The sequence below is a fragment of the Leuresthes tenuis genome, unplaced genomic scaffold (assembly GCF_036924035.1).
Source record: "Leuresthes tenuis unplaced genomic scaffold, fLeuTen1.0.hap1 SCAF_18, whole genome shotgun sequence".
Lineage (NCBI taxonomy): Eukaryota > Metazoa > Chordata > Actinopteri > Atheriniformes > Atherinopsidae > Leuresthes > Leuresthes tenuis.
This window is the reverse complement of record NW_027325372.1, coordinates 5351045-5364326: the sequence shown is the minus strand read 5'-3', so window position 1 is coordinate 5364326 and position 13282 is coordinate 5351045. Positions and strand designations below refer to the sequence as shown.

At 38.8% G+C, this 13282-nt stretch overlaps 1 protein-coding gene across 1 annotated transcript; it reads left to right on the top strand.

Moving 5' to 3' along the window:
• The first annotated feature begins 4994 nt into the window (after positions 1 to 4994).
• Positions 4995 to 11842, top strand: LOC140275079 (voltage-dependent calcium channel gamma-6 subunit-like). Its single transcript, XM_072370470.1, has 6 exons — positions 4995 to 5204; positions 6557 to 6667; positions 6859 to 6967; positions 10512 to 10586; positions 11075 to 11212; positions 11341 to 11842. Exons 1-6 carry the CDS (start codon positions 4995 to 4997, stop codon positions 11559 to 11561), a joined length of 864 nt encoding a protein of 287 aa, XP_072226571.1. The 3' UTR covers positions 11562 to 11842.
• Positions 11843 to 13282: the final 1440 nt, after the last annotated feature.

The following is a 13282-nucleotide window of genomic DNA, read 5'->3' as shown; positions in this document are numbered from 1 at the left end:
CACAGATAAGGAGATGGGGTTGAGTCTGTGTGGTCTAATACATTTTCAAACAAGTACATTTAAAAAAAAGAAAAGAAGGGAAACTCATTTAGCGCCATTGAAGTTTCCCTTACAGAAGCTCCAGTTTGACTACATACCTCACACATGCACATGCACACGCACTCATTTTATACATCTGGCTAAAGATATATACATACAGGGGCCTTTAAGCTAATATTTAGGATTGCACATGCAGTATCCCAGATAAATGAACACACACACAGACAGACGCAGATATACAATCTGCAATGCTGTATGTGCACATGCACAGGTAAACACACACAGTACAAAACCAGTACACACACACAGTTCATGGCTTAACCCCCACCCTCCCATCTCCCCTCAGACGTAACACCAAGCCACTTTGACCTCCACCCCTTTCCCCCCCTCGTCCCTCATCCGTTCGTCTCTCCCTTTCTTGCTCCCTCGCCTCACCTCGCTCTCCGTCACTCCGAGCAGAACCACACACACAAAAACCAGGTCAGCAACTTGTTAATGTCATTGTTGTGATATTTGTGAAGTGGCGTTGAGCGCTGTGAGGCACGAGTGCAACACGTGTTAAAGAGGGAAAAAATAAAACTAATGTGTCTAATTTCAGCATGATGTTTTTTGGCTGCTGAACTGTTTGGGGGGGCTGGGCTGGTGGTGAATAAAGCTGCACTGACTTCTTCTTCAAATGTTGCTTGGACGGTATGTTTATGGAGTCGGCTGTTTGTATGATATAACATAGAAATATCCTCCCTGGACCTGATTCCAGTTTGGAAACAGGAAGAAGGGTTTGTAGAGAGTTAACTTGTTTAAGGGTGTGCTTCACGCTGCTGCTGAAACAAGTTTCTGCCTTTTGCCTCAGTGTTGATCATCCAGTGTTAAGGAACACCGTGGTCAGTTTTGTTGAGTAAGAACAACAGATTTCATCTATCATTCTAAACTTGTTAAAATATTCTTGTTAACAGTTTCTGATGTTCTTTACTGCTTATCATGCTAATTTGTAAAGGCAGGTGTGAATACTTTTTGCTGTTATACTTGCTCGTTCTTGGTTCCCATTCAGTTTACAACAGCCCATGCTGTTGTTGTGAGGGTGGCCTTGACTCAGGTCATAGAATGGTCCTCTTTCAATGAGTTGGGTTAATCTCCAGCTACTCCACATGTTAAAGAGTCCTTGGGCAGCACATGCAACCCTGACAATACCCAAAATATGCTCATCTGTGTGACTGTACAGACAAAAAGCATGCATATATATATATATATATATATATGAAAACCTTTGTGAGGGATACACCTTGTAAATTGCTTTGTAGAGCCTAGATAAGGTTAAAAACTGTGGACCTTTTATCATCAATTTGTCTATAGCGACCTGCTTTTACTAGGACTGTTAAGCAATTACAGTTTCTAGTTGATTCAGTGTAATTAATCATGATTGATTACATTTTATTTTGTAACCTGTTGCCTATTGACCTCAATGAAATGTACAATCAAAAGCCAAATCTTCACTATTGACTGTATTGTGCATAGTTAAAAAAAAAGATCCCAGGCTCCATCATGACTGTTGTTTAAATATTGTCAAAAGCGTTCAGTATCTCAGAGGTGAAAGATGAACCCTGACTGAGGCAAAGATCAGACATCGTCACTCTGTCCAGCGCAGCCGTTGATCATGTTAGCAGCTAGGCTATGTGACAGGATTAAGTTAAAACAGACTAGAAGCTGAAGTTTCTAAAAATATAGCAGTACTCAACACCATCAGTGACCTGAAACATTATGGTCGATAAACTGTATGCATTGTTTTCCACAGCGTATGTCACCTGGGAAGCTATAATGTACTATGCTTGTGCTCAGCGAGCATGTGATATTGCCATAGTGAATTAAACTTGGGGAAAACTACATTCGTGACTCAAAGAGTACAGAGTCATTACTTCCATACTTTATATGGCGGCTGGCTAACAGGGGTTAGGTTTTTTTTTTGGCAGCACTAATTTTCAGTAACTTTGATAATAATCATTCAAGCTAAATTGTAAAGCATACTTGTTTTTTGTTTTTTTGATGTTTCATTACAGGAGCTATTATAATAGGGCAGTTGGACAAATTATAAAATAACAATTAAATGATGAAGAATATAATTTATTACTTTAATTTCAACATCAGTCAACAGAAAAGTGGTAAGTCTGAATGAAATGCATATAACTGCAAAAAAACCTTTTGAGCACGATATTTTTAGTTTAATAGCTAGTTGTGCTCCACAGCTTACCCCATTGTCACAAAGTGCCAAGTTTTATGAAGTGTAGCACATGTCATTGCCACAATTCAGAAAAGTGCAATTGCAAACCGCTATTTGATTTTTTGCTTCTCTTAGGTAACAATATTTTCTATAAGTACTTCTCTAACTCACTTTTACACTGTGGTAATTCTGCAACTACTCATCAGTGCTGGATTTTAGAGTGAAACTTTCCCTTGATTAGGACCTCTGAAACTTGTTTGACCCAAACAGGAAGCTTATTGCTAATGTTCTACATGGCTCTGCTCTGACTTTTGGTGTAAGACTGCAACACAGGATTAGTTAGCATAACGTTTTTAGTGTTGTCAAATGGTGCATTTTAAACCAGACTGCTGTTTCCTAACCTTAAACTAATTAACACATTTTTTAGCTTTTTTCTTTTAGTTTTGGTGCCTGATGCAAGTCAGAATGAGAGTTAAACAACATTGTTGTTGGAGAGTTTTCATAAAAGATGCTCAAGAACTAAGTGACAAACAAACCCAACAGTATCACTAGTGAGCCAAACCGAGGTCCTCCAAGTTAATAACAAATTCATGTGGATTTCGCTGCTCATTTATGAGGCAGCTTTGTACATCGGGGCACCAATGCTAACTGACCCTATGTGCTTATTTTAGAAACGGCACCAGCTTTGACGAAATACTGTATGTGACAGTCTGGAAATGGGGAGGGGTTGTGCTGTCAGAGACTTCTACAGTCTGAGCCTGTCTGTAGTAAAAGCAATCACAGACAGCCTTTTCACAGTTGCTGATTCTAATTTTCTTGCTCAGTGTTAGACCAGATCCAACACTTGAAAAATCTTTTCCTGGTATCTGGTATATTCGGGCAAAAGTATGAAAATAGAAACATTTTCCTTACACAGTTGCTCATAGTGCATGAAGCCTCTTGGTTATTGCTGACAGTATGCTGCACTATTCTAGGTGGCGGACAACTGCAGCAAAAAAGTTTGATTTGATACTTACAAGATTGTGGATATTCTGATGAATGTACACTAAAAATTAAACTGTTTTGTCCTTTGTTGTTTTGGATTATTCTCTCAGTTTCATGAACCCGTCTGAGAACATCTCAAAACTTTTGCTCTGTAGCTTATTTTCTTGTCAACAAGACAGACACTCTTGTGAAAGTAAAGCTGTGTTGTCTCCCCGGAGAATGTGTTTGATTTTTCCTAATGAGAGGAAGGATTGAATGTCACGTCTGTTGTCACTGCATCCGAGCGGAACGCGGCAGGACGGCTGTTTCATTCACCCAGCAGACACAAAGGCATTTAAGATTCAATTCACCGGCAGTATGTCTGTGTAACCTCTCTATCAAAGCGATTCTCGGAAAAGATAATTGGTTATGACTATAACATGATAGGTTGTTGTACTGCAGAGGTACCACAAAGTGTCTCAGAATAGACAGCAGGTTGTGATTTCAGCAAGCCCACTGTTTTCTTTATCTGCTTGCTGTCACATAAAAATCTCAAAATAGATAACTGATCATGATACCACAGTGCTGAACATTTTTATGCTGCCTTTTTGATTGAAAATGCAGAACCGAACACAGATCATTTAATGAGAGTTCTACTACAGTATTTCTTAAGTTTATTTCCAGTTTTGAGCTTTTCTTCTATTATCAGAACACTTTCATGAGCCTTCATTAACCTCAGGTTGAATTAAGAAAATATTTTGGTTTAATGCAACACTTCTAGAAATCATTTGTGTCTCATTATTACAAGTGAACAATTGTGTTTTTCTTATTATCCTTTTAAGTTTTTCTATGCAAAGCGTGTAGGCTTAATTGACACCTCATAAGATTAATTACACGGCAATTATTTGGAAATTGCTTTACAACACCTAAAGAACAAATATGTTATCTCACTAAAGATTTTGCATGTGCCTTTGTGTTTAAACAACACCTATGGAGGACTACATCTGTCATAATATGAAATAAATACAAATATATATAAAATGCTAAATAAATAATTTATATGACAATTAATCTTTCTCTCAAAGTCTGTCATGGGCTCAGCTTTTCATCTATTGGTCGATTATCGGGCTGCTTATTTTTGCATTAATTACTTTGTTTTTGATTTAATTAAATTTTAGTAGCATTTATGGTCTTATAAATGTATTTATCATTTTGTATTATTTTCGGATTATGACGGTTTCAGTCCTCCATAGAGACCTGGATCTGAGACATCATCTGATGAAAATTGCCTTTACTTTCTTCTCCTTCTTTTCCTTTACAGGTGTTTTATCACTACTTCATCACCTCTACCTGTTCTGAAGCTCCGACACTTTAGTAGACATATCCTTTACTGTCTGGCTCTTTTTTTATGATGATTTATTTACCAGTTATGAATCCACTTTTGAAGAGTCCATTTTCGATCAAGCTTTTTCTCATGAAAAGCCCCGCCGGGAATTTTCTCTGTTAACTTTCTCTAAGACATCAAATGTTTGGTTCAACAAAGGAGAATTGGGGAGTTTTTTTCCCTTCTTTTTATTTTTCTTGTTTTTTCTAACTTATGCATTCTAAACTTGCTCTGGAAAGATATAGTCGTAGAACAGCTTTAGATTTTTCTTTTTGTTCATAAACTTTTTTCACTCTTCCTTTTTTAAAAATCTTATCAATTCAAACTCAGTCAGACAGTTAGGCCGTGAAAAAGAACCCTGCTTGAAGACTTTGGTTGTTTTCTATTTTGTACAAAATGTGGTCTACCTTTTTTGTGACTGACGAGGAGGGCCGCACTGTGGCCCCAGGAGCAGCAGGAACAGCTGGAGGGATTGCACCGGGAGGACCGTCTCAGGGTGCAGCTGGTCTGACCGGCTTGATGAGCGGACGCAGTACATTTGGCGGGAACAAGCGCCGTAGGACAACGTCAACAGGTCACTCCATGAGTGAAGCCCAGGAGGGAAAGGTGACTGGTTTTATATTGTGTTCATGTGTTCTCCCTGCAGCTGCATGAAAGTCTTTTTTGAGCAAACGGAACAATCAATCATACAGCTGCCTCTCCAATTGGAAACAGACTGTTCTGCAAGGCAGGGAACACAATCCTTTTCTGACACAAATACACATTTTAATCTGTAACTTCCACATTCTTCCACTATAAATCAAGCCATTCCTATGAAGAAGGGAGGACTAAATAAAACATTCTCACACACAAACACACAAAGTTTACACAAGGTTACATGAATCAACATGTTCTCCACTGAAACTCGTTACATACTGACTCCTGGACAAGAGCCCGCCGCATCGGTTTTCAACACATTGGATGCACTGCGGCACCGTTTTTGGGCGTGTGGCCTCTTCCTGACTGGTAATGTAACAGTTTTAGTACACGGCAATGTGGAAAATGTGTTCAAAGATTTCCTCAATATGGTATTTTATTGTGCACCCTGATGCCTTAACATGAGTTACTTAATGCAGAATAAAGTATATGAGAGAAGGAGATCAAAATAAAGTGAAATTGGATTAAAAGAAAAAACAGAGACACCCCTCTTGAGATTTGGGTGTCTATTCCCTTCTTCTCTGACCTCCTTGTGTGGTACTCATTTATAAGTGAGCACTGTAGATTGTTCTTTTCTGTGGTCAAGAACTATTGGCTTGGCTGGTGTGATGTTTACCCCAGCAGCAGGATAACTGGCCACATGCATCTCTTCCCTGTGTGTCCGAAAGTGACCATAATAGGTAATCTAGTACGATGAAAGTCAGTTTGTGACAAGCTGAAACGCATGAATGCGTTGTATGGATGCCAACGCATGGCATCACTTTGTTTCTTTGCTTCATGCTCTTGTCAGTAATTTTAACATTAACATATTTTGAAGTGTATTTAGGAATGATATCAGGATTATCTGTAAACGGACTCAAGCACTTGTACCTGAACTCAGTGAGGCTGCTCTGGCTGCAGTAAGCACTGTGCTAATTCTGTGTTATGTTTTGTGTAGGCGTGATGGACAGGGCTATTTCTACTGCTGTTTCCAGTCTGTATTAACAATGGAAATAGCAGTCCATGTGGTAGGAACAGAGTATATGTACTTGTTTGTCATACAAGGTTTATATCCATGTCATCATGCCAAATTATGTTACATATAAAAAGCTTTTAGAGATGCAAGGACAAGGAAAATGTGTTAATGCCTCAAATATCAGGAATTTTACTCAAAAAATAATTTGCTAATTCTGTTTTGGACAATGAAGGAAGAACACTTTTCTGTAACATAAACCTGAAAAGCTTTTTAATTCACTCTTTCACACTGTGTGTCTTTTCACTAGATCAAATTGGCATTCTTTGTGGCCATTGTGGGAGTAGTTCTGACTGTCCTCGGAGTCGGGACAGAGTTCTGGGTGGAGCTGGCACCCCTGAAGACTTTCTATAACAATCAGGTGAAAGCTTGAATGTTGTTTTCATGACATGAGGTGCTAATATGAACCAACAGAACAAAAAGACATCAGGGCAATAAAAAGTTTAACAAGAATTTCCTTTCAGAACTTAATTTCTGTTTGTTCAAAACTGTGATAACTCAATGGAAAAATGGCTACTGCTGATGTTCTCCTCTTTACTCTCCATTTTGCAGACTTGTCTGACAGCTCACTATGGTCTGTGGAAGGGCTGCACCAAGACCCTATGGGTAGCTGATATCGACCCAGAACGAGTCAGCTGTGGACCTGCTGAAATGCCCGGAGGTGATTCAAAGAATTACTGACTAGTTAGGTGGAAATTTGAGTCTTTTTGAGTGGATGATTGACAGACAAACTGGCTAATAGGGCAACTGTTGAGCTTGGACAGTATAGGTAGAGAAAGCGAGTGAGCATGACTGAGTGGTCTACCTGACTTTCTGGTCAGACAAAGGCTGCTTGGCCTGCTGTGTGATGGCTGGCTGTCTGAATAGTTTGGCTGACTAACTGGCTGAGTCATTGTAACATAGTCTGAATGAAATTGTGCTCATTTTGATTTTGGTTCAACTGAAGGCATACATGGAGAATAATAACGGTGCTTCTGTTCAGGGTGTCTTTACAGTTGAATTTCAATTTGTGTTTAGAGGAAACTAACAGGATAACTCTGAATGAATTTACCGATTAAAAACGTCACTATGGTCTTTGTACACCTTTTATACACTTTGAATGAGCTGTTGCTCTAAGGTGTAAGAACAGCTGCTGTAAGTGAAACAAGACAAGACTTCAAAATGACAAATGTGGAATTTCTGTGGTGATTGCGGTAAAAATGTTCTAACCTTTTGCTGCAGCACTCTTTACCATGATTCACCTCTTTGAACTCCGATTCCTTTTATGAAGAATGAGTCACATAAAGAGCATAAAGAAATGAGAGGCCCACATAACCATCTATGAGAGTTTCTCTAGTACCTGTGTGAAATATCTTTTTAATAATATCTTTTTAACTTAGTGAATTTGCTGGGTTACTGGATTTCTGGATAGTGGAGTTGCAGGATGTTTGAAGATAAATTGACAGAAAGAGGTGGGGAAGCCATGTTTGAAGAGTATGAAGCAGGCAAACAGCAGATTTCAAAGTACACTTCTGTTGCTCTTAATATTTTCTGTTTAGTTTTGTGGCTGGTATCTGACTGCAATGTTTGTAATGCTGCTGTCAGGGTGTCAGACTGTTGTTTTCTGGCTTTCAGCTGATTTCAGGGAATTACAGCACGTGATGAAACTAAATGTCAACTGTCTAACCTGTAACATGTAGACCTAACCATGTACATTACTTCTCAATATAAATATGTATTTTTATTGACAAGCCTAGCTATTCATGGGTGAAAGTGCAGTGGAAAAGTGAATAACTGTGAGTAGGAGGGAAGGAGAGAAGTACAAAGACTTGAACCAACGATCTCAGTGATCTCTGATCCACAGAGGTTCATGATTAACGCTTTCCGCCATCCTCTGTCTTTCTTAGAAACATTTATGTCCAAGAAATTACCGTAACTCTTGTCTCAACATGTATTGAGGTGTAGTACAGCAACGTGCCGATGAATAATAAATTAAGCTGAAATCTGTGTCGAGAACAAGAGAAGAAAAATATTGTAAAAATGTCCAATTTTTTAGTCTTTATACTAAAACTGTTGTTTTTGAGCAGTGGATCACTGTGGCCATTTCATAAGCTGTCTTGAGATCAAATTGAAATGCTACACAAGTACGTATTTGTATTTAAAACCTTTCTATTAATTTTTGACTAGCAATGCAATGTTAAATCACAAAAGAGGTAAAACCAATGACAAGACAGTCTCATCATCTTATCCCAATACAACGTTAGTCATCATATAGGAGTTACTTTGCATGTACAACCGACGTAAACATTGTTGTAAACCACACACAGTAACTAACATTCCATATACTGGAAATTCATTTTCTGCCCCTGACTGTGCTACCACGATCATTTCATCCTTCCTTGTGGGTTCGGCTATTTCCTCTTCCAGTGCCTCTCTGTCTGCATTGTTGAGAGCAGCGTGCAGTTGAAAGGCAGTGACTCGTGACTCATTTTTAGAGTCAAAGAGAGGGTGGAGGTGTCAGACACGTTGACAAAAACTCTTGGTAGTGATCAGTATCTGAATGGGGAGACTGGTGGAGGAAAGAGGATAGGCCCAACTGCATAATCTCTTTTGAGGACTGAGACAATCTGAGTCTGTCCCAGCAGATGTTACTGCTATCACTTGTGTGAATAAATAGACTCACTATTCCAGCAAATGATCCTCTTTGGAATTTTTCTTGTAATCCTCCTAGATTTTGGTGAGCATCCAGAAGCTACAAGTCCCTCACCAGTTCTAAACCTAGTATTCCCTTTATGATGTAAAGTATAAAACCCTTGCTGTGTATCAGAGAGCCATGTATCATTTCTATCTGACAGACCTCTTCTGGATTAGATGTGGAATATGAGATTTGTGTTTGCAGTATAATGAGACCGAATTAATTAATGTCCTCTGACGTAACCACTGAGCAGAGATGCTTAAACAATATATTGTGCAGCCTTATCATGGCAGTGGCACTTTCCATCAACACGTTCTTCTATCAGCGGGACAATTTGTCCTGTGAGTAAAAATGATAAAGCTCCCAGGAGCTCACTGAAGTAAAACAATAAGAGCCCAAAAGTAACTTGTGTTTTTGTACTTTTGCTAAAGCTTTTGTTGCTGTTTTACACAGTATAAACTACTTGGTTAAGGTTAGTACTTGCTTAAGGCTGGGAATCAAAAATGAGGTGGTGAAAAACATGGCTTGTATGAAACACACCGGGCAATAATATACCAAATCTGCAGAGTTTAGCCCGCCATGGCTCAACAGACAAAACATGCTCAACAAAAGGAACTACACATACCACAAAAAGTACATTAATGTGAAAGTTGTGCTAGGTGGGCATAAAAATGCAAAAAGACTGGACTGCAAAAAAATCAGCTCACTTCAGCACATGGCATCTGGACTACCATCCTGAAGCAACGAACTTGACATTTTGCTGAGTGGTGTTTTGGTGGACTAACGGAGACCCGTTTGCCCCTGATTTAATGAAAGGGCACACTGGTGTTGACTGGCATCATCTATATGTTTGCATGCATCGAAACAACATCAGCTTTAATGGTTATTATGATAGTGTGCAAAGAAATAAACTATTCTAATAATGGAACCCACTTGAAACATGACATGGTACCGTAAAGATTTTCTTTGAGTCAGAGACAATAGTATAAACATATTGTGTGGTCCCTGAAATGTCCAATTGGTGTCTGACAGGCCAGTTGCACCTACCATGTATTTTATTTGTCGATGGATTGTTTGTAGTAGTCATTGCTGTAACACTGAACGCTGTGTTGAAAAGAAATAAAATACACTGAGAATGAGGCTTTCATCATTCTAATTAAGAGTGATGTGTGTGCATGTTTGCTTGCTCGTGCTTGGAAATGTGCGAGGGAACAGATAGAGGTGTCACAATCTATTTGACGGTCGAACTCTAATTACTGTAACACATCATCAGAAGGGCTGCATACAAATTGTTCAGGAAGCTATGGATTGTCACCTTGAGCTTGTCATTGACGTTCACAGTTGATTATGTACGATGGAGAACAATTAAAACTAAATGGTACGGGGTTGGGATGCTAGAGAGATGTGGCTGCTTGAATTTCAATAAGATGTTCATCAAGATTGTGATCAGCTAACACAAATTACCTGGCAGTGTTTATTCTGTCTCAATTACAGTAACTGTTCCTCTCCCTCGATCCTTTTCCTCCTGCAGAATCAAACTGCACCTACTTCAAATTTTTCACCACAGGGGAAAATGCTGTGATGTTTCAGAAGACAACACAGAAGAGTGAGTCACACACCTCTTTTGGCTCTCTTGGCTCCAGCTGCTGTCCTACCTTTTCCACCCACTCTCTCCTTTTTCTCCACATATTCCTCTCATTGCCTCCCCCTTTCCCCTCTTTGCACTTCTTGCCTTCATCTTGCTTCACTTTTTCTTGCCGTTACCTCTTCCATCATCTATCCCTCCCTTTATCTGTCCTTTCGTTTTCTCTGCTTTCACCTCCTCACAACGCTCTTTCAGGTTGGCTATTGTCTGCTCTGTGAGTGTTTAAAATGTATTCCGCCCACACTGCATTCAAATGTCTCTGAGCTGCTGTCTAACCTCTCATTTCTCTGGCAGCTTCATAATGTATTAAGATCACACAGTGCCATATATTCTAAATGAAGAAAGACACATTTACATTAAAATTCACTTTTTGGGCCTCAATTTAATGTATATAGCCAGAGTAGGTGATTTGTTAATTTTCAGTAACACCACCATCTTCCTTTGATCAGATCTCAATGTGGCAGCAGCAATGTTAGCCTTGTTCAGCCTGTTCTTGATGGTGATGGGGGCCATCTGCATCACCATGTCTCTCAGTAAAGAGATCCTGTTCTTCCTTAAGCCAGCATCGATCTGCTTTATTCTGTCAGGTCAGTATAGGTAGAAGCAGAATGGTCAAGCTAAAGTGAAATCTCAAACAAAGTATTATCATTAATATCATAAATCAGATCATGGCATGGCTAACCTCTGGTAACTGTTGCTGCTGTCTCCTCTGCAGGTGTTCTGGTTCTCCTGTCCCTCATGATTTTCCACCAGTCTGTCCTGGCGTTCATGGCCAGTGACCACACAGTTCCTCTCCACTATGAGCTCTCCTGGTCGGTTTCATGTATCGGCTGTGCAGGCGCCGTCCTCATTATTGGTGGCATCCTCTTCTTGCTGCTGGCACTGCCCTGCAGCCCTTGGCAGAAGTGTCTCCCACATAAGGATAGCAGCAGTTAGTAGCTTGAAAACGATGATATGCACTGAATCTGCCTTTCCTTTGAGGTGGAAAGAGGCTGAGAGGTGAAGGTGCTTCCCAGGCATGGCTTAGCAAAGAGATCACTTTCTCTGTTGATCCAGAATAATTGCAAGCATACCAAAGACTTGTGGGAATAAGTGACATTTAGAAAAGACAGAATGTCACCATTTTCAGTACAATATAATCATCTTATATCATTTTAGCAGAATGAGTCTTTCTGAATTACTTGCTAAATTTGTCTATATTTGGGATTACTAAATTTTAACCAAAGTCTCATTATAAACAAGTGAGTGCTAAAAGTGCCAATGCCATACGAAATTAAAACACACATATAGTTGTATATAGGATTTGGTGATCTTAATGCTCAGATGTGTCTGGGGAACATTACTATTTTGTCTTACTAATTAACCAACATGGTTTGGGGGCAATTCACTGTTAGTTTTATCAATAACTTAAAAACAAATAATTCACTTGAGTTGTTTTCAATTCTTTGTCCTTTGCAATTATTCCCATTTCAGAAGAAACTCTAGAATAAAGAAACCTATACAATACTTAACACTGTTAAAAATGATGTAGCTCGAAGTTTGCAAAGTGATTTAATCCCTGGTTTGAATGGCTACCAATGTATTTGAGTCCTTGATTAAATATTGGTATTCAGCTATTCTGAATACTAACATTTTTTTTTTTTAAAGAAAGGTCATAATAAAAAGTATTTTAAAAAAAAGGGGGATAAATGTGCAGACATCAGGTTCAGAGTCTGGTGAATCTCAAAGTCAAAGTATTTGATTTTCATGTGACTGTTTAATGAAAAAAAGGCTCAGTTTTACACAAGAATTTGTTGCAGGTACAGGTTGGTCCACGGTGCAAAAAAAGTATCAGTTTCACAACAAAGGCTCATATATGAACATTACTATACTCTTCAGGCTCCTGAATTGCAACATGTAGTTTTGCATTTTGTGACAAAAACTATGTTTTACAGCTAACACATGTTGGGAAATGCTTATAAGAAGGTAGGAGGAGATGGGCAGTGGCTTGCACCCAGAAGTTTGAAGTTCCAGTCTCTGACCCAAAGTAACACATTTCTACTTTGCTCTCGTTTGACATGGCTTTAATATTAATAAAGCCATTGTTACAGAATTTGATCAATTTGCGGAAATGCTGCCATATATTAAAAAAAAGTAAAATTATGTCAACATTTCTGCACATTTATTGAGGCACTGCTTTGTTTTGGATGTGTGGACAAACATATCTGTATCAATGCTTGTGAGACTGAGCTAGCGTGTTTTTAGATGCTTAAATTAACAAGAAAAATAATCAATGTGTCCAAAATTTTATGTTAACTTTGCTCTTGACTTGTCTGGTATCAGTAACACCAGCAAAAACAAAAACCTGACCCATTAAACAGAAAAGTAAACTGACCTCCTTTTAAGAAGCTCATTTAGAAAACACTGTTTTCCTCTGATGTGTGAAAAAAACTTTTTTTTTTTTGTTTATTTTGCAATGCTTTCCCTCTACATCGCTGACTTCTGATCGTCGAAACTGAACAGTTCATTATCAGTTCACACTGATCAACCACAACATTCACTGCAGGTGAAGTTAGTAACATTGATTATCTCTTTACAATGCAGTTTTCTCTTGGTTGGTCTTTGGTTATTGCTTTCATTCAGAAGTTCCTTTGACATGTACCAACCAGTTAAACTGT